This window comes from Astatotilapia calliptera, chromosome 20 (genome assembly GCF_964374335.1).
Source record: "Astatotilapia calliptera chromosome 20, fAstCal68.1, whole genome shotgun sequence".
NCBI lineage: Eukaryota > Metazoa > Chordata > Actinopteri > Cichliformes > Cichlidae > Astatotilapia > Astatotilapia calliptera.
Window position 1 is genome coordinate 12,789,196 of NC_137441.1, and position 19,584 is coordinate 12,808,779.

At 39.3% G+C, this 19,584-nt stretch overlaps 1 protein-coding gene across 1 annotated transcript; it reads left to right on the forward strand.

Moving 5' to 3' along the window:
• Positions 1-10,614: 10,614 nt before the first annotated feature.
• LOC145423314 (sodium- and chloride-dependent GABA transporter 1-like) lies at positions 10,615-18,423 on the forward strand. The gene is made up of 15 exons (XM_080295614.1): positions 10,615-10,920; positions 11,940-12,323; positions 12,523-12,654; positions 12,828-12,928; positions 13,077-13,186; positions 13,344-13,476; positions 14,128-14,262; positions 14,356-14,459; positions 15,108-15,232; positions 15,415-15,527; positions 16,190-16,321; positions 16,552-16,654; positions 16,955-17,055; positions 17,219-17,386; positions 17,532-18,423. The coding sequence occupies exons 2-15, from the start codon at positions 12,092-12,094 to the stop codon at positions 17,970-17,972; spliced, it is 2,130 nt and encodes a 709-aa protein (XP_080151740.1). The 5' UTR covers positions 10,615-10,920; positions 11,940-12,091; the 3' UTR covers positions 17,973-18,423.
• The last annotated feature ends 1,161 nt before the right edge of the window (positions 18,424-19,584 follow it).

Here is a 19,584-nt window from a genome sequence, read left to right on the forward strand (position 1 = left end):
AAGGAACCAACGAAAGGTCAATGTTTTCTGATGCCATTGCCAACAACTAAATTAAGTGACTTCATCTCTTGCTCATGCATTTCTCCCATTTTAGGAGATGGATACATTTGCGGTGCTGCATCATTTTGTGCAGACACCACTACAATCATTTCTACATACATTTCTGGCAGTACACACAAAAAGCATGCACACACACACACATACGCGTCCTCATGCATGTCATCTGTGAAAGTGACAGCAGTATATTAACACGTCTCCACAGCTTCTCTGATAAAGCAAATTATGATGCAACGCCTTTATACCAGCTCTGTGCAAAAGGTTAAATAACCTCATTTAAACTTAAACCATTATATAAAAGAATGAAAATCAGCTTTTCTGTGAATTTGCATGTCTCTCCTAACATGGTGTTACATCTTTTTGTACCTCTTACTGTTAATGAATGAGTACCTGTGTGGAAAGTTCTAGTACCACAAAAATATCTTGCATCATCAGACAAAAAATAGGAACACAGTGTTCAAAAATCTGCAAAGGAAAGTGGAATATCAGGTAGTCTGCTGCAAAGAAATACAACACCGTAACTAGTAGATGTTTTAAAGTAAAAAGGAAATAAGTGCCTATGTGTGTCCAAAACCCCTGAAACTCTCCAACGCCCCAGTGGAAAAGCCACTAATGAAATATCCCTCCCATGTCCTAAAACACTCATCGCACAAATTCACTGGGCAAATTAAAATCCATTTTTCAGTGTGCAACTGGTCTCTCTGAATAAAATGTGGTTTACTTTGTTCAGTTTACCGTGCCTTGGGGAGACATGGGAAATCAGGGAGGAAATAAGTAACAAAACTATCGGCCAAAGCACACGAGCAAGACTGGCAGATTGTGGCTCTCCCTCTGTGTAAGCTGAGTGGTGATGAATCTAACAAGTCTGGGATTTGTGCACAAAGCTTTAAAGTAATCTGTCATGTCAAACTTCCAAATAAAGGCAGGTAACATCTCTACTGAGAGACAGGCAGTACACTGGGGGTTTCAAGTGGCGCAGAAATGCACCTTACAGTATAATCAGAGGAGGGGGACTTAGTATTAGTTTTATGGTTAGCAATGGTGGGTGGTTGGTTAGTCTTTGGCGCAAGTGTTGGATCTGGCTGGGAAAATCAAGGACACTGCTCACTTATATAAAAGTTATTAGTCAATCAAAAGGTAGTTCTGCATGAAAGAATATGGAGTTCATTAATCTGTATTGGTTTGGTTCATTTCTATGTCTAACTGTCTCTATTAGTTTAATTATGGTGGATTACAAATTATGCATATAAAAAGTCACTTATAGCATATTATTAAATTATTAAATAACTGATAAAATAAAATTCCACTGGGATTGCAAAACAACTTCTTTGATCAATCACAATCCACACAGCATCACTGGCAAAGGCTAAAATGTGAGTCTCCCGCATCACTTAGGGGGCATATTTTGCTGGCCGACTAGCCTGGTTGCACAGCCAGGTGCATAGGTTTCCAAGATATTTGTAGACAATGACGTAAAAGAACAAACATTAGAAATATTGGAAAGCCCAGTTGTTCTTGATTAAGCTATGTTTGTGCACAGCAGCACACAGTTTGTTATAAAGTTATAGTTGCTGAAACTATCAAATGAGACCATAAACTAATCATGAAAGTGTTTTGTGAGGTCATCTATCAAGTCCTTTACCCATAGACTTCGATACAACTGCAAATCTTTTTGCAACCAGACATGTCGCCCCCTCCTAATGATCATAAAGAACTCAGAAACTTCTGGCTTCATTTTACCGATGGGGCTGCAGCCATCTTTTATATACAGTCAGATATGACCAAACATTAGTGTGTTACCTGACTTTCATCTAGTACCTCCAGCAGTACAAAGATGTACTTTAATCTGCAGAATATCAACACACTGATCGGGTGGTGTAAGGGGGGAGGGGGTGCAAAGAAACTGTATTGTTGCAATTGTTTTAGCTCCAGCATGATCTCTTCTCTGTGACAAAACTGAGACAACATGTGTTTTAACAACAAATGACTTAATCATAATACACCCTCGTGAATTTTGAAACGTTGCAGGTTATGGCAATGGTAGACATGAACTCGTAAGACCAAATGATCTATAAATGATTTAGTAAGTACATCACTTATTCATTGTGTAGTTCACAATATACTGAAGCGCTACACACAAGACAATGAATTTGTGGAAAGTGATAAAAAAAAGAAAAGAAAATATGGCTTTACATTTTTTCTTGTTTGATTGTACAGATTGTACATTTATTCCAATAGGTTTATTGCTAAAAAGCATTTAAATGAAAATGTTAGGAAAAATTCAGATTAAGTACTGCCAAGTAAGTATGTCTATAGTCTTTATATATCATAGGGAATAATTGATTTGTATTTAGATATCATAGATAGGGTGTCAAAACTTGTCAAATACCTTTTTAAAAATCTGACATCACTTAAAGCTTGATAGCAGTGCCAGCTGGATCCGTTTCTCCTAAAGGAGAGTCAGGTTTGACAAAACAGACAATTTAAATTTATACTTAGATTACACATAGACATTGTAGGTTTTATATATCATTAATAAATGATGAATACATAAAAAACAGTGTAGCCCTGATAAGATGCCAGAAAAGCATCCAATTAAATACCATGCAATGCTGTGCTATACCATCAGCGACTGCTCAGGGGAAAAATAAAATCACCCAAGCAGGTAATTCATGTCCGGGGTATGCTTTTGGCACTTTTATAAAAAGAGGTAAGAGGACAGCAACACACAAGATACATGAATGTGAGATTTAGCTGAATTGCTGCTTTAACTAAACAAGAAGCACAGCCTTAACCATACTTCCCTATGTTTAAGATTGTGCTCACCTATGAGCTCTGTGTTACAGCTGATTTCAGCAGATTTTAGGTCACAGGCGTTGGCACTGACCAGACCGTTGGTGCTTGTGATTATAACCATCTTTTTTCCTGTAATTAGCAATTACCGAAGCTCTTCTCCGAGATGTTGAGGGGGCTGGAGAAGTGGTTTGGGATGGATTAAAGCTGACGTCAATGGCAAATGCAAATGTGCTTCTTCTAGCTTTATGTAAAAGCTCTGAATTGGGGGCTTAGCAGGGAAATTTTGTCCACATGCTCTAACCCATTCTTGTCAGCGCTGGAAGGATTGCGTAGTCTCGCTGATGGGTTGGACGACCAGCTCCCTCAGCTTTGAAGCTGATAAACCTTTTAAAACCATGACAAATATTCTCCTGCAATTTTGCCAGAGGAAGTCAAAGAAATGAAATAGGTATCGGGAGCAAGCAATATGAAAATTTGCTCCAACCACCTTGAACTCCGCACCATACAGCCAAGGTTTTTTTGTCTTTCTCTTAAAGGCTGAAGTGCTTATTCTTGCGCTGCTTTGAACTTGCAGTTGCTGTCTCTTCTTGAGCATTTTTCTTTTTCCTGGGTAAAAAAAAAATCACTATAAGTCTAGCAGCATGTAATGTCACATAGAGACCTGTGGCGTGTAGGGAAACAGTGAACAGCCAGCATTTTGCTGCACAACCTCCATGTCAGTGGCCGACATGGCTGCATGGCACAAGTTAGGCGGCAAGGGTGAAACATCCAGACAGTTTCCATAGTGATGTGGTTGAATGGAGGGGATTAGCAGGGGCAGTGTGGTGAGAAAGGATTGCAGGCTTCTGTCAAAGCTTCCATTTAAAGAGTTCCATGTCGTGGCTCCTTCCTATTTGGATATGCTGATGATGGACCTTTCGTTTCCCTTCGCTCCCCACACCTCACACAGACATGTTTTATGTGCACTGAAACTGCCACTTCCTTCTCAGTGGTGGTTTCTCAGGTGTAAAATATGTGATTAGCCAGCTTTGCACAGAGACATATGACACCAGTGCATAATTTACATACCAAAAAGTAAGGGTGGGGGTAATTATTTCATCAAGGTTGGCTTTAGACACTAACCAAGGACAAACTATTCAAATAATTAACATGCTGCATGATACAGCAATTTAACCTTCAAGCTGCACCCCCCAAAAAGGTGCTGACTGTTTTCTCAGTACATATTTAAGACCTCTTATATACTGTTTAGATCTTTTAGACAATTACAGACCGATTCACAACCCTCATTTTATTTCCAAATGTCTCAAAAGATGTTGTTGGAAAGAAACAATGTGATTATTTTCACTGCATGAAGCACTACTACTAATTTCCTCATAGCCTCAGATACTGGACTTAGACCTGTATTTGTCCTGCAAAATCTAAGTGCAGCAAATTACTAGTGAGACAAGTACATACCACTGGAATTAGTGGAAAAGCAGTGCATTGGTTTGAATTGTATCTATCTGATATAAGCACAGCATGCCACAAAGTTCTGTGCTAGGGCTGGTACTTCTTATATATGCTTCCCTTAGGCATGTGCAAAGTCGCACACAAAGTTTTGAGTGATCATGCCCCATCATATCTTAAAGACCTCATCAAACCAATAGAGCACTTTGCTCTCAGACTGCAGCTTACTTATAGTTCCTGAGTTTCTAAAAGTAGAATGGGAGGCAGAGCCTTCAGCTATCAGTATCCTCTCCTGTGGAACCAGCTCCTTTTTTAAGTTCATGAGACAGACACCATCTCTACTTTTAATATTAGACTTAAAATTTTTCCTTTTGAAAAAAGATAATACTCAGGGCTTGGTCATGTGACCCTAAACCACTGCTTAATGCTACTACAGGCTCAGACTGCTGGAAGACTTCCCATGATTTATTTTTTGCTTCTTCTCCACACCCCTTTTTTCATGCTCCATATATGTATATATACCATTAATTGCATGTCAATAACCTTTGTCTTCTTTCACCCATAGTTTTTTTGGTCCTGTTTGTTTTTTCTGGTCTCTTTACACACTCCTCTTTTGTGTCTTCTCTTTCCTGTTACCTCCAACCGGTTATGGCGGATGGCTGCGCCTCCCTGAGCAAGGTTTTGGTGGAAGTCTTCCTGTTAAAATGGAGTTCTTCCTCTCCACTGTTACCAAACGCTTGCTCATACCAAATTATCTTGTCTCTAATACTGTAATGTCTTTACAATATAAACTTCCACAAGATGCTGTTGTTAAGTCATGCTGATGTTCAAATAAATTTGATTTTAAATCTGTATAGTGTGCAGGGCACTCATAGTAGCGGTTTAATTTTGTGTATATTGAAATGCTCTCTGCATATTTTCCTTCAATAAAAAACACTCCTAATGTAATAATTATTCAGCATTTAGGAAGCTGATTATTGTGGATTTGCCATCCATTTATAATCAACTTGTGTTAATCCTATAAACATTTATTTTTCATCTATCGCTCTGCAACATTGTTTGGAATTATGTAATGCCCAGAGAGCCTTACTAAGCAAAAGATTATGGGAGCTGATATACAACTCCTAATTGCACAAAGAAAGTACAAGAAGAGTAAGAAGATAGAGACAATCGGTATATAATTCAGGGTGCTTTTGACTCACTTGTGTGGTTTACATATAAAGATGTCATTTATCGAAACTCAGGTGGGCAGATATATAAAATGATTCAATCTGAGACCGGACTATTGTTTCAGAAATGTATCTATGGTAATGAGAAAAAGGCAAGGCTTCCAAAATATTAAAAGTATCACTAGATACAATGTTTTCAGATTGTACATTAATATAGAATATCGACATAAAGTGAAGAGTAGAAAAATCTGTTGTGATCTATTTTAAGGTAAATTTGGGGAAAATGGTAAAAGTCTTACATCATAGATATGTATCCAATTAAGCCCTCTCCTGAGAGTGAGGAAAAGGGTTAGATAACAACATATGCTGCCAATTGAGTTAATAAGAGTGACGTCTGTCCTGCCAGGTTTTTTTTATTCATATGGCAGAAATGATAAGATTCAGCTGCAAACAACAGACAATGTTATATAAACAACTAATATAAGCAAATAGTTATAATATAATGATTACAATGTAGAATATGTTATATCTATATTCGATGTATGTTATGTCTCCATTCATACAAACAGTTTAAATTCAGGCTATGAGTGGGCAAACAATGCTGCTCTTCTGTGCTTTTTTTTAATTTTTATTAAAGGAGACTATTTATTGTAACATTTCTTGTAAATTCTCATTTCATCGCTTAAATATGTAGTAAGTGTCTGGAAATTAGGCTGTGTATACTGAAACCAGTATGTCCAGTGTGCCAAATAACCTTTTCAATTTTGATCATATTATTTAAAACAATGACTGAAGCTGTTTTTGCTAGAATACAGTCAAACTCATGGGTCTAGGATCATTTGTTTCAAACGTCCTTTTAATCTTGGCCGTGCATTTGTATGTTGGAGTGTAATTCTGAGTAGCCTAGATGTGTTTTTTAGCCCTCAGAAGCCTAATCTGCACCATTAATGGACTTTTTGTAGAAGTTAATTAACCATTTTCAGTGATAGAGGTACAGCAATCCCAGTAGAGAGCCATATAAGGAGGGAGAAACGGAGGCCGATTATGTTGTTGCCTAGCAACGCATGTACAAAATTTGAAGCGATTTAGTGCCCCCATACTGGTTATCATGGAGGTCATATGTTTACTAAATCCACACCGTGTGCTGGCTGTCACACAGGGTTGTCAACACATCAGCATGAGTACCTGTCTCCGTCCTGCTCGGTGCATGGTGACAGGTCGATGCCAAACATGTTAAAGCTGCAGCTGGGCTGAATGTCTTTTAAATCATGACTATCTAATTCCATGGATTTGTGGAAACAGCATTTCTTTTGAATGAGTGGCAAACGCAGCGACTGAATCCCAAAGGAGGAAAAAGCTAGTCTTTTACAGCGTTGCACAGTTGATCCCTCCAGGAAGGTAAAATAAGGGGAAATAACACAGAAAAGAGAAACAAAACAAAAGCTCTGCAAATTTGCTAGATGCTTCACTCAGTATTGCTGAAATCTCATTAGTCAGCCCACATAAATAATTCTTACATCCCACAATACTTACTACGCGTGTAAATAATCTGGCAAAAGCTGTTTGTTGTAAAAAATAAATAAATAAATAAATAAGAAAAGAAAAGAAAAAAAAACATTTAAACAACCAAAAAAATGTTCCCTCAGCTTGTTTTGCCTGGTTGTAAATCTCGTGCGTGTGTGTGTCTGTGTCTGTCTGTGTGTGTGTGTGTGTGTGTGTGTGTGGGGGGGGGGGGGGGGGGGGGGTATATATACATATTTTTGTGTGTGTGTGAGAGAGAGAGAGTAAAGGGAAAAAAAGAAGTCAAACAAAGAGCGAGAGAGAAAGAGAGATGTTGGGAAGAAAAAAAAGAAAGAGGCGAGACAGAGCTGCTGAGGCACTCACTTCACAGCAATTTAGGTCATGCTAAACAAATGCTATACTAAGGAAGCACAGACAAATACGAGTATCAAGCCTTGAAGTAATTCCAGTATCTTTAGAGGCTGTGTACTGTGAATATTCTGACATGGTGGCTAAAAACATAAGAAACTGTGTACATGAAGTCTCAAGCATCTCTGTGCAGCGTCTGTAGGTGTAAGGTAAATTTAATAAATCATTCCTGGAAGGGAAGATCAAATTATATTATGCTCTACACAGAAATACTGAGTGAGCATATATTCAGTTATGCATTACTTCCCTAGTGGAATACATGCAGGCTAGTCCCTCTATGATCAAGACACAAGTGGTACTGCATCGATATTATACTACACAAGTCCAAAAAAAATGTACAGCAGCAATCATGGTTACAGGCTGTTGAAAAGGGAGACAGCAGGTGAGAAGAGGCTGCACATCCAGGCTTCTGACAGCACAACTCTTACAGGGATTACCTAATAAGACAGACATATTTTAAATATCCTGTAGGAGACAGACTTGGTGTTAAAACAAAGGATTTATAAATATTTTATGTTGATTTTTAAATATATATTTGAATTGCATGTTCGGTGTTTTTAAAATTGGACTGAAACGTTCTTTTCTTCTTCTTCTGCAACATATATGTGGTCGTTTAAAAACATTTTCTTGATGCTGAACACAAGGAGCAATCCACATCACAGATGCCCTGTTTTTATTTCCTCAATCCAATGAATGAATTCATCCGTCCTTATTAGACACTGCAGCTTAAAAAAGACCCCACTAAACTAAAAACACTACAAGTAAAACCATCGTTTCCACTGTACATTCTCAGCAAGTTACCACACTGACTTGCATGTTTACAATAAACATAGAATGGGAAGTGTACACAATTCCAGCAGAAGGAGAAAAACAACTCTGCGACAATATGAATAAAATATGTGAATTGCTTATGATTAGCATACTAATGACTAATCATCATGCTAATCAGTTCATTTTGTGGCCTCAAATTGCAGAGGGGTGTTGAAAAATGAGTCCATGAAGATGCATTTCAAAACAGAGAATTGCATAGAGATTACCTGGCAGTTAAAACAATCACTTCAAGGTAGGTTAATAAAACAGTATTGACACCAACATAGAAAATGGAGTGACCTGCCCTCATCCTCGGGATAGTATTTAAGCACTGTTTCAGACATTAAAAAAAGGGTTTACATTAAATTTTAATGCTTTTACCCATTTGAAAAAAACCTTATATTTAAAACCCTAAACAAAACATTTAAGTGCTCTTTTTTTATTGTTGATTTAATATTTTTCTTATTTTTTAAAAATTTCCATTATTTATTATATTAATAGAACTGAAGAATTGGCCATATTTTATTTTTAATTTTCCAAAGTATGTAGTAATTATACATTATTTGAAATGCATTAGGCACATATCTAAGGTGTCAATTTAAAAAACATCTATACATCAGGGTTGAAAAATGACAATAAGCAAACAGTGTTAAGTGAATTGCACATTGGCTGCATCCTTCTGCAAACACCTCCCTAACATTTAAATGATTTTACAGCCAGTGGGCCTGTAAAGAGGGGCAACCCAAGCCTCAATCTCACTCACGTACTCTAAAAGCCATTACAAGAAAGGACAAGTAATTCCAAACTAATGGAGCACACACAGCATTCACTTGGAGCCAAATACAGGCTTCTGGCTGAAATTAAGAGTCTGATGAAAAGGGCTGGTGAAAAGGGCAGTGAGCTGAATCAAACCAAAACTGAGGGGTTAGGAGGTCAGCTGGCTGAGAGTGCATGTCACCAGCCTATTGGACATGCCTGTGTGCTCCATCAGCAGGTGTATAAATATGTGTCATGTTTCACACTCCATGTCCGCAGGGACGGCAACCCAGATGGGATTTTAAATGCTGCATTTAATGTGGTATCATTTAGTAGGTTAGTTCACCCCTCATTGGTTTGCCATCTGGTGCCCTCTCAGCCTGTGATAGGAACATTCACACTGGAGTCTCTGCTCCTGATCTCTCTGCCAGAGCATTTCCAGCAGTTTGCTCCACAGTCCGCTTGTATTCCCTCCACCTCAGCGCTGTCACATGAAACATTTTTCAAATTCTGCAGCAGGGAACTAAGTGTTAGTAGTCAGCACGTGTGGAGTATGAAAGCAAACTACAAGCATGGAGGCAAACTACAAAGCCTTCAAGTTACTCAGATGACAGGCAGGATAAGCCAACGTGACATCACTGATCACGCAAGAAAAATAGCTAAGCTAAAGAAAACAAAGTTGTTCCTAAAATTGAAGTAAATCTAACAAGTGGGCCTATATTTATGTAATTTACTTACCTTTGCACTTTAAATTCACAAGCTGTTCCACAAAGATGTTTCGTTCTTGTCTTCTACTTCCAGAAGGTTTACTTTAGAAGCAAGAATAAAGAAAAATTAAAAACCTACTACGAGTGGATCCATTCTTCGCTGTTCCACGTGTTTAATAGTTCCCCCAAACCATTTTTTTTAATCTTTAAGTGTTTTCCTTTTCCTTTTCCTTTTTCAGTCTTTCTTTTTTAATTGCGAGCTTATAGTCCACGTGTTTATTCTTCTCATATCATCCCCCCATTTGTGGAAGACGTCGGGCTTTGGACGATTACAGGCAGAGTTAGACAACCAGCCAATGTTCCCTCCCTTTATTGACGGGCTCCCTTTATCACAATTTGCCAGATTTGCAGACAGCCGGTAACTGGCCTCCCCTTCCAAATACACGCGTTTGGAGCAGATAATGTTGCTTATATTAGCCCCCATATGTTTCCATTTTGCACCTCGATTTATTAGTGCGGGGGTGGGGGGGGTCCTTCCGTGTGTATCTGAATGTGGAGGGAGGGGGGGTCATCTTTTGTGTAGCCAGGAGCAGAAGATCCCAAAATCTCATTTTGCCACCTGAATAAAATTCTTTTTTAAGCCCCTGAAATAATCGCAGTTTATCGCTTTTAAATTGAGGAATAATTGTGAATGGGAAATCTTTATTTCAGCCAGTGTTTTACAAAGTTGCTCTTCTTGTTTGGGGGGGATAATAGTCAAAAAGAAAAAAATGTGATTACCTATTTGACAACAATAATTAAAATGTAAAGGGGGAAATCGTTTGAAATAATAAAAACAAACAGGCTGCAAGTGCGATGTCAGTGCAGCCTATAGATGAGGATGAGGAGGATGAGTGGGGGGGGCGACTTTGAGATGACATTGAGGCTGTGTAGATGGGAGTTGAGTCTCTGGTTGTTGATGTTAGTCGCACAAGGCGAAGCGGCTGCTGCCCGTGTTGATTCAGCCTCCTCCTCCTCCTCCTCCTCTTCATCCTCCTGGTCTTCAGCACTGCTCCCCGCTGGACAGCTCCTGCTTGGACCCCTCTAATGCTGCATGGTCCCTTTAAGTCTTTTAATGGAAGTAAAATCTATTTATGTTTCAAGAAATATTGGGAGTTTACAACTTCACCCACAGGAGGAATCTACGGATACCTCGTTCCGAGATTTGTGGCAGGCAGCGTATCCTCGGCGGCACAGATCACAGATTGACTGTGAGTAAACTGGGTGCTGAATTCTTGCGTCTGTCTGTGCGTGTGTACGTGTTTGAACACCTATACAAACGATGCTGGTTAAAGCATGGTTATTATTTTTATTTATATTATTTTTCGTATCATGTGATAATGATTAAACTCTGAATGGGGCTAGCGACATGTAGCTGGGATTCATGTAAATTGCACGATGATCTCTGAACCTACGCGCTGTATCCAATTAAATGGTGTATTGATTGCTGCATGCCAGTCATTTGGATGTTGCAAGTGTGGAGAGGACGCGATTTCATGCGTTTAATAACGCGCAAGGTTCTCAATTATTCGGGTAGATTGGGGTAGGAATTTGTGCAGCCTGGTGCGTAAAGCTTTTACGCATTGGAGATCCCTTTGTCCCTACAATGCGTTTTGCATTCGAGTTTGTTTGAGAGGTTTATTTTGTATCCCTGCTGCTTTCAGCTCTTTACGTGGTTAACTGTTAAGAATCTGTAGGTGGTAATTGGTGGACTTCGCTGTGCTTAGATCTCATAGGCTATTTGCTATCGCTACGGTGCGTCTTGAGCTTATGTGTATGTTTTGGATCCTGTAATTTGTCTCCAAGTTTGTTTGCTTTTTTTATAAATATTTTTTTCGGTATCTTTTAATAATATTTGCTGGATAATTAATTGCAAATATTGTTTAGGCTTCCATGTCTGCTGGTCTGGCTTTGAATGCTGTTAATTTATGTGCAATCTACCGTCTGTGTTTTAGTTCTGGGGCAAGTCAGCATGACTTTGCCCTCGATGGTTTTTGTTGTTTGTTGAGTCTGACATAAATGGAAATTTTTTCTTCAGGGTGCCAAATGATCGGGAGGTTCGCTAGTCTGCGTTTTCATATTCATACATCAGAGATAAACAGTGTTTATATTTGATTTCCATTCTTTTATTACACCTGCCGGGAGTATAACATGTCCATATTTGCTTATTAAATAACCACTTTTTCTGCGCTCCCTTGAAGAGACAATCAATTAGCCTACTCTATTACAGGTTAACGACGACTGACGAGCCTTGTGCGCACAGGCTTCATCTCCAGACATTTGGTCCAGGGGTTAGGTCGAAAAACCGCGAAACTGCTGTCTACGTGGACTGGTGCTGAAGCCTCCCGTCCGACTGCCAGGACCTCTGCCAAATCCAGAGACATGGCGACGAACGGCACCAAAACGGATGGACAAGTCACAGAACTGAATGAGGTGGCCACTAATAATGACAAACCCAAGTCACTGGACGTGAAACCCGAAAAGCAGAAAAAGGAGGTGCCTGATAGAGAAACATGGAGGGGGAAATTTGATTTTCTTCTGTCGTGTGTGGGTTATGCAATTGGACTGGGAAACGTATGGAGATTTCCCTATCTCTGTGGAAAAAACGGTGGAGGTAAAGATTATTTTCACAGCTAATTTAACTGCATGTATCATTCAGTTCTATGATACACATAGTCGAACTGACCAAAGTGATCGTGCTGATAACATAAAAATAATTAAATCATCGCCATGTAATTAATTTACTCTAGGCAATTTTAGCCTAAAATTGATAACTCGTAAGTGCATAACGTAATCTCCTTTTGTCCATCCAGGGGCCTTCTTAATTCCCTATTTTTTGACCCTTATATTTGCTGGGGTCCCCTTGTTCCTGTTGGAATGCTCCCTCGGTCAATACACATCAATTGGAGGGCTTGGTGTGTGGAAACTGGCTCCTATGTTTAAAGGTATATGAACAGAATATTTATAGGTAACCAGAAAATATTTACTTTGATGAAAAAAGCATGAATATTTATGATGTTGATGCTTATAAGAAATAAGTATGGCCATCACTATATGTGGAGGCCACACTCAAATCCAATAATAGTTGTATAGTGGCTAATTCATTTTTCTGTGACAGGTGTGGGCCTTGCAGCGGCTGTTCTGTCCTTCTGGCTCAACATTTACTACATTATAATCATTGCCTGGGCCATTTACTACCTGTACAACTCCTTCACCACTGTAAGTATTATACAGTGTGTTTCATTTAAAGCTGAAGGAAAGATAAGAGCAAGGTTGTTCATTGGGAATGTAGCCTGCAATATCTGCAAGAAACTGGTAATCCCTAAATTTGTCATGGAGAAAGAAATCGCAAATTTCTATTTTTCAGGAACTTCCATGGAGCTCATGTAACAATGAATGGAACACAGAGAGATGTTATACAAACTACAGCATTGCAGACACCACCAATCTCACCAGTGCAGTGGTGGAGTTTTGGGAGTAAGATATTGACTGCTTTCTCTTGCTTTTCACAACAGCAGCGCTTTAAACTGTCCTGCATGCTTCCCCGAGCTACATAAAAGGCAGCCTCCTCTGCTGCATGGTTATTTCCCTGTGTGTGTATAATAGTCTTATTGTTGCTTCCTCTGACTTATAGGCGCAACATGCATCAAATGACTGATGGCTTGGAGAAACCAGGCCAGCTTCGAGTGCCACTGGCAATAACGCTAGCTATTGCCTGGGTCCTCGTGTACTTCTGTATTTGGAAAGGGGTTGGCTGGACAGGAAAGGTAAGATGTTTGATAGATTTGGTTACCCAAGACCTCTGATGCTATGCTGATTCCAAAAGTGGAACACTATGTGAGCTATGCAATATTAATCACTTTAATATCAGCTCATCAATCATTCAAATTGCAATCAGTATCGTCCAGATTTGTTTCAAAATAGGAGAGGAGTTAGCATAAACTCATGTTCACTAATCCTGCTCTGCCTTATGGTGGCTCCCCTAATTCTGCTACTCCTGACACTTCCTCTATCCTGCATGTGGATTTGTGATAGGTAGAGCAACAAACAGCCGCTTGCAAGAATCTGGCTTTATCTTTTCCCTTTACTTGGGGCAGATTCCCTCTCTTGGGGTGCCACATTTTGAAAGTGAGGTTTATCACATGACCGTGGAAAATAATATTTGGTTTGGTCACAAAATATCCCATCCCCCATCGCCCCATGCTTTGCACACACATATCTTACACTGTGTGAGAAATTCAGAGAGACAAACAGGCCAGCTGTAAGTGAAGTTTCATTTGCTTTTTTGTTGTTGTTGTTGTTGTTCGGAAAAGCTACAGAAACTTTACAGATCTCATGAAAATGTATAAATCTATGGATCATATATATTGTTAAACTGCAGCGATGTTACCCTGCTGATAATGGTCTTACATTTTCAGGTCGTTTACTTCTCAGCCACATATCCTTACTTCATGCTGTTTATTCTCTTCATCCGTGGGGTGACTCTACCTGGAGCTAGAGAAGGAATTTTGTTCTATATCACCCCTGACTTTGAAAAGCTCAAAGAATCTGGGGTAATGACATATTATTACATGATTCATACCCATGTACTGCATGCCTGAGTGAGCAGACGACGGCCTCACGCAGTTATTTTCTCCTTTTTTCAGGTATGGCTCGATGCAGCTACCCAGATCTTTTTTTCCTACGGATTGGGATTGGGGTCACTTATAGCTCTAGGCAGTTATAACCCTTTCAATAATAATGTTTACAGGTAAGACTGGTGATGATTCATGAACAGGATGTAATCTTTGAGACAACGACAAAGACTGCTGCTGAATTTAATATATGAGAGTAAATTGCAATACCTGAAGATAGAAGTAATTAAATTGTTGCTACTTTATAAGATAACGTAATCCAATTCGATCTTACTCGGTAGAAGCTTTTAAAAGGAAGTTATAAATGTCAGTTCCTGGCATGAATATAATAAAAATCTAAGGCAGCTTCTTTCTGTTGGTGTGTGTGCTGGAGGAAAAAAAAGTACTATTCTTGCAAAGCCTGTTTTCTCCAGCAGCCCCATGGTTCTGGGTCACATAAACAATCAGTTACATAAAAAATAGTTGCATTCATTTTGTGCATTTTGTGCCCTTGATTCAAACGGATCTAGCTTTCTACAACATCTATATCTATAAAAATGTGACAATGGTCATGTTTGATGTGAGGTTTTGAATGGAAATATATTTATATCATTCACAATTAAGAAATATTGCATATATATATATATAAAACACTACAATGAAAAAGAACAGGTAACAATGATGACCTCATTTTGAGGTTTTTCAGAGAAGATCAGTTAAGAAGCACAAGAGTTAATCAATTTAAGTCTTTGACACAAGCTGTATTTTACATTTCCTCTCCCCAGAGACTCCATCATTGTGTGCTGCATCAACTCGTGTACCAGCATGTTTGCTGGCTTTGTAATCTTCTCCATTGTTGGCTTCATGTCACATGTGACAAAGAGACCCATCGCTGATGTAGCAGCTTCAGGTAACTACAGATTGTTTTCTTCTGTAATGATTCTGCGTCTGCACAAAAAAGCTGCACTGTCATTGATGCTCACTGATGAACAGCATCAGTCAACACTTCTGTGTGAATATGTATGCATGTCGTTATCAGAATACTGTGAGAGTAACCCTGACGAAATATGATTTTTCCTGTTTTCCAACCAGGTCCTGGCTTAGCTTTTCTGGCCTATCCGGAGGCTGTAACCCAATTGCCCGTTTCCCCTCTCTGGGCCATTCTGTTCTTCTCCATGCTGCTCATGCTGGGAATAGACAGCCAGGTAAGGGGCTTGGAGATGATCTGCTCATGGGCTGACCTAAATATTTTAAATGCAGGTACATATCATGCAGCTCACCCCTGCTCTCTGCATGATAAGCATGCAATTTGCTTCTTGTGGACAGATATAGCTGGGCTTTGACATTGGCTGTCAAGTATTTTTAATGCAACTTTATCACCTCCATTTGCCTGCAGGTCCCTTTACGTGTGCGTGTGTTTTTTCTCTTAATATATGATAGCTCAGTTTGAATAAAGCTAGAGAAATTTGAACACCATATATGCAGTTACACAGTGCCCATGAGCATCAGCACTTCAAAGTAAAAGACTAATTTTAACCCTATTCTAATATCAACAGTGCTTTTGCATATACAAGAGCTATTACCAAAATGGCATCCAAGAAGTGAATGCTTGGTCATTCAGAAGATTACATTAGTGATTTTGTCCCATGGTTTGCTGCACACTGCGGTTCTTTGTTAGTCTAACCAGTTAAATAAAGGTTCTCTGTTAAAGAATGCGTTTTGCTATATGACTGCAAATCTCTGCAAAACGTAGAAATCCGTTCTTTTAAAAACACCCACATTAAAGAATATAAAAGCAGCAAAGTGCAAAAAAAGTGCTAGTATTCATACTTATCCCTAATGCTGTTTCTATGACTCTGTCCTTCAGTTCTGCACTGTTGAAGGCTTCATCACTGCTCTGGTGGATGAGTTTCCCAGAGTTCTTAGAGGTAGACGAGAGCTCTTCATCGCAGTTGTCTGTCTGGTGTCCTATGTGATTGGACTTTCAAACATCACGCAGGTACAGCAGGGCATCTTTCTCATATTACCACTGACTATTCATGGCGTTACGTTACACAAATCAGTGAAAGAAAGGAGAAAAATTATTAAAAGATACAAGTAAAACATGTGCATCTATGTACTATGCAAAAGGCAATTTATATTTTAATCAGTGGCTTTAATTGATTACAGCACTAGAGTATATTTGCACATAAAGTTTTCAATAACACCTATCAATTTCTCTGTAACCAGGGAGGAATCTATGTGTTCAAACTGTTCGACTACTACTCTGCCAGTGGAATGTCCCTGCTGTTCTTGGTCTTCTTTGAATGCATCTCCATATCCTGGTGCTACGGTGTGTATCGGGAATGTTCCATTAAACATAGCAAGAGAAACAAAATAAGCTTTTTTTTTTCTTTTTCTTTTTTTTACAATTTTAAAATAGGTTTGCAAAAAAAAAATCTAATATGTGAAAGGCTGAAAGCCTCAGGTGCATCCAAAGATATGTGCACAACTTCAAGCGACGTTCAGCCTCAAGGTCACGAGCACTCATGTGTTCCACCCCACCATCCTCATCATCATGCATGGCAGACCAGGGGCAAATTGAAATAAATTGGATATGAATATTTTGATCATAGATTCATTTGTCTCGCAGGTGTGAACAAGTTCTATGACAACATCCAGGAGATGATTGGCTACAAGCCTTGCATATGGTGGAAGTTGTGCTGGGTTGTATTCACCCCTCTCATTGTCGCAGTGAGTCCTCCGAACTAACAGAACAGTACATCTAAAGTCACGACATGAAAAATGAAACAATAAATAAAGTCAATATTACCTGCCTGCAGCCATGTCAGGCTAAGACAGCGCTGCCTGTAGTCAGTGGTGTCAGGATGCATAAAGGGTTTCATGTCTCCCACAGGGGGTGTTCTTGTTCAGCGCCGTACAAATGGTTCCTCTCACAATGGGAGACTATGTGTTCCCAAGCTGGGGTCAGGGAGTAGGCTGGCTCATGGCACTGTCCTCCATGATTCTCATACCAGGATATATGATCTACATGTATCTCGGGCTCAAGGGCACTTACAAAGAGGTAAGAAGGAAATCATCTGTTGTTGGGTCACTGGGTAAACAGCACAGATTTTGCCAGCTTTTATTTGTAGGTTTTTAGCTTCACTCTGTAACCTAGTATCTTCTTTCTCTTATGTAATTATTTTCACCACGTGTTCTGCTCCCAGCGACTTCGGATAATGCTTCAGCCCCCTGCAGTTGTCAGGCGACCTCAGGAAAATGGACCGGAGCAGCAAGTGGAAACCAACACCGCTAACCTGTCCAGCCCTGCCAATCCAACCAGTGCTGCCAGCCCAGCCAACCCGGCTCCTGCGAACACCGCCAGCCCCACCAGTCCAGCTCCTGTCAACTCAACCAGCCCAGTGACACCTGCTGTCCCTCCACCAGCTAATCCAGCCAGCGCCTCTAGCCCTGTGAATCCTGTGACAAGTCCTTCCACCACTATCACCACCACCACCACTACCGCAACTGGTCCGGCTAACCCTCCCACCACAACAGTTAGCCCAACCAGCCCACCACCCAACCCAACTAGCCCACCAGAGCCCGTCAGCCCCCCGAACCCAACAAGCCCGACCTCTAACCTGACCAATGCCGAGGCCAACGTGTAGACAACAAAGAAACCCTCATGGAGCATGTAGACAAAAGAGAACATTACAAAGGACTTCCAAGATTATAATTGATTCACCTACCTCCAGGGGCAATATGTGATCAAAACCGATTTTCAAACCATGTTTAATTTTTTTCTGCATTTGTAAAACCAAGCCAACGATGTCTTATTGTTGGTTTGCATTCCGAAAACAATATCAAAGACTGTTAGTGTCCACAAATACAAGCATAATTCTGGGTAAAAAAAAAAAAAATGTAAACATACTGTGTAATACTGTGAGAAAAGAAAAAAAAACTTAGAGATATAGATTAGAGATTTGTTGAATATCTTCATGAATCAAGTAAATTCCGTGTGAATATAGTAGATGAAGTAGTGAACAAAATTGACATCATTGAAGAGTGCAAAGGATGGCGTCAATTTTCCTTTTTTTTTTTTTGTGGATGTTTTCTAAACCTCACACAGTTGTCTCTTTTCCAAATGTTGCTCTCTGTGAGGTAAAACATGGCCACACGGCAAACGGGGAGCTCTGAGTAAGCACAATGCCAATAAGAAGTTCATGTTAAGGAGCTCTGGAGCGATCCAGTATTTGTTGCAAAAGATTATGTGTGTGAGAGAGACTGTTATTTTTCCTTCATTTTTTCAGTGAAAAAAAGAGAGAAAACTTTTATGTGATCAAAACATTTTTAGAATTATTTTTAGGATGTTTTATACTATATGTGTTGTGATGGAGGACCAAAATCAATAGGCAGACAAAAGCAAAAACTATGCTATTAAGTATTCGGTTGGTAAAGCACAGGGTACAAAGAAGTACAATAATAATAATAATGATGATGATAATAATAAAAAGCACAGGGTTCAAAAAGCGATTTACAAACATCGACTATCCCTTAATGCTGACAGTCAATCCTGTTTACGTTTTGCATGCTTTCCTCAGGAACATCAGTGAAATACTGCTGAGATGTCTCCTGACAAACAAAAGAAGAGAAACAGAGTAGGCCTTAAGCCAGTACACCAATTCCAACTAAGCCATAGTCTGTTTACATGACTGGGCAGAAGTACAAAATAGCACTTTGTATGCTAGCACAAAAAAAAAACTGGACCAACTCTGTGTTTAAGTACAGTCATGTTTTTTTTCTTTGTGTGTCTTGATCAAATATAGTTTGATCAATATGTATTCAGCAATACATATGTAGGTGTATAAGCGCAGGCCATTAAGCAAGTGGTCTGTTTCTCTTTTTGTTGATGTTGTCTTTGCTTTACAACCGAAAAAGCATAAGCTTTAATTTTACCAGAGTTTTGCCATGGTGTGTCAAGACAATGTTAGTTTGCTTCTATGGCAGCTACTATGAAAGGCATCTGGTTGAACAGCACATGTTTACTTTGAAAAGCAAAACAACTGAGCGAAAATGTGAAATGGCTACAGTTCATGTCCTGTGAATTTTGTATAAAGTTAATCTACCACAGTTTTCTCTGGAAGTTTGTTGTAAAACTGTACTGTGTAAAACATGTAACTGTGAATGTCTGTAATACATTGGAAGTTATTGTCTAAATGTTGAAAAAACTGAGTTGCTGTTTTCTGCAATAATATTTTGATCACAGAAGCTAAAGCACAT

Excerpts from the sequence above, each read along its gene's own strand:
- LOC145423314 (XM_080295614.1), top strand. The coding sequence starts at position 12,092 with ATGGCGACGAACGGCACCAAAACGGATGGACAAGTCACAGAACTGAAT. Across the intron at positions 13,187-13,343 it reads GCAGTGGTGGAGTTTTGGGA|GCGCAACATGCATCAAATGA; the intron begins GTAAGATATTGA and ends TCTGACTTATAG. Across the intron at positions 15,528-16,189 it reads TGCTGGGAATAGACAGCCAG|TTCTGCACTGTTGAAGGCTT; the intron begins GTAAGGGGCTTG and ends TCTGTCCTTCAG.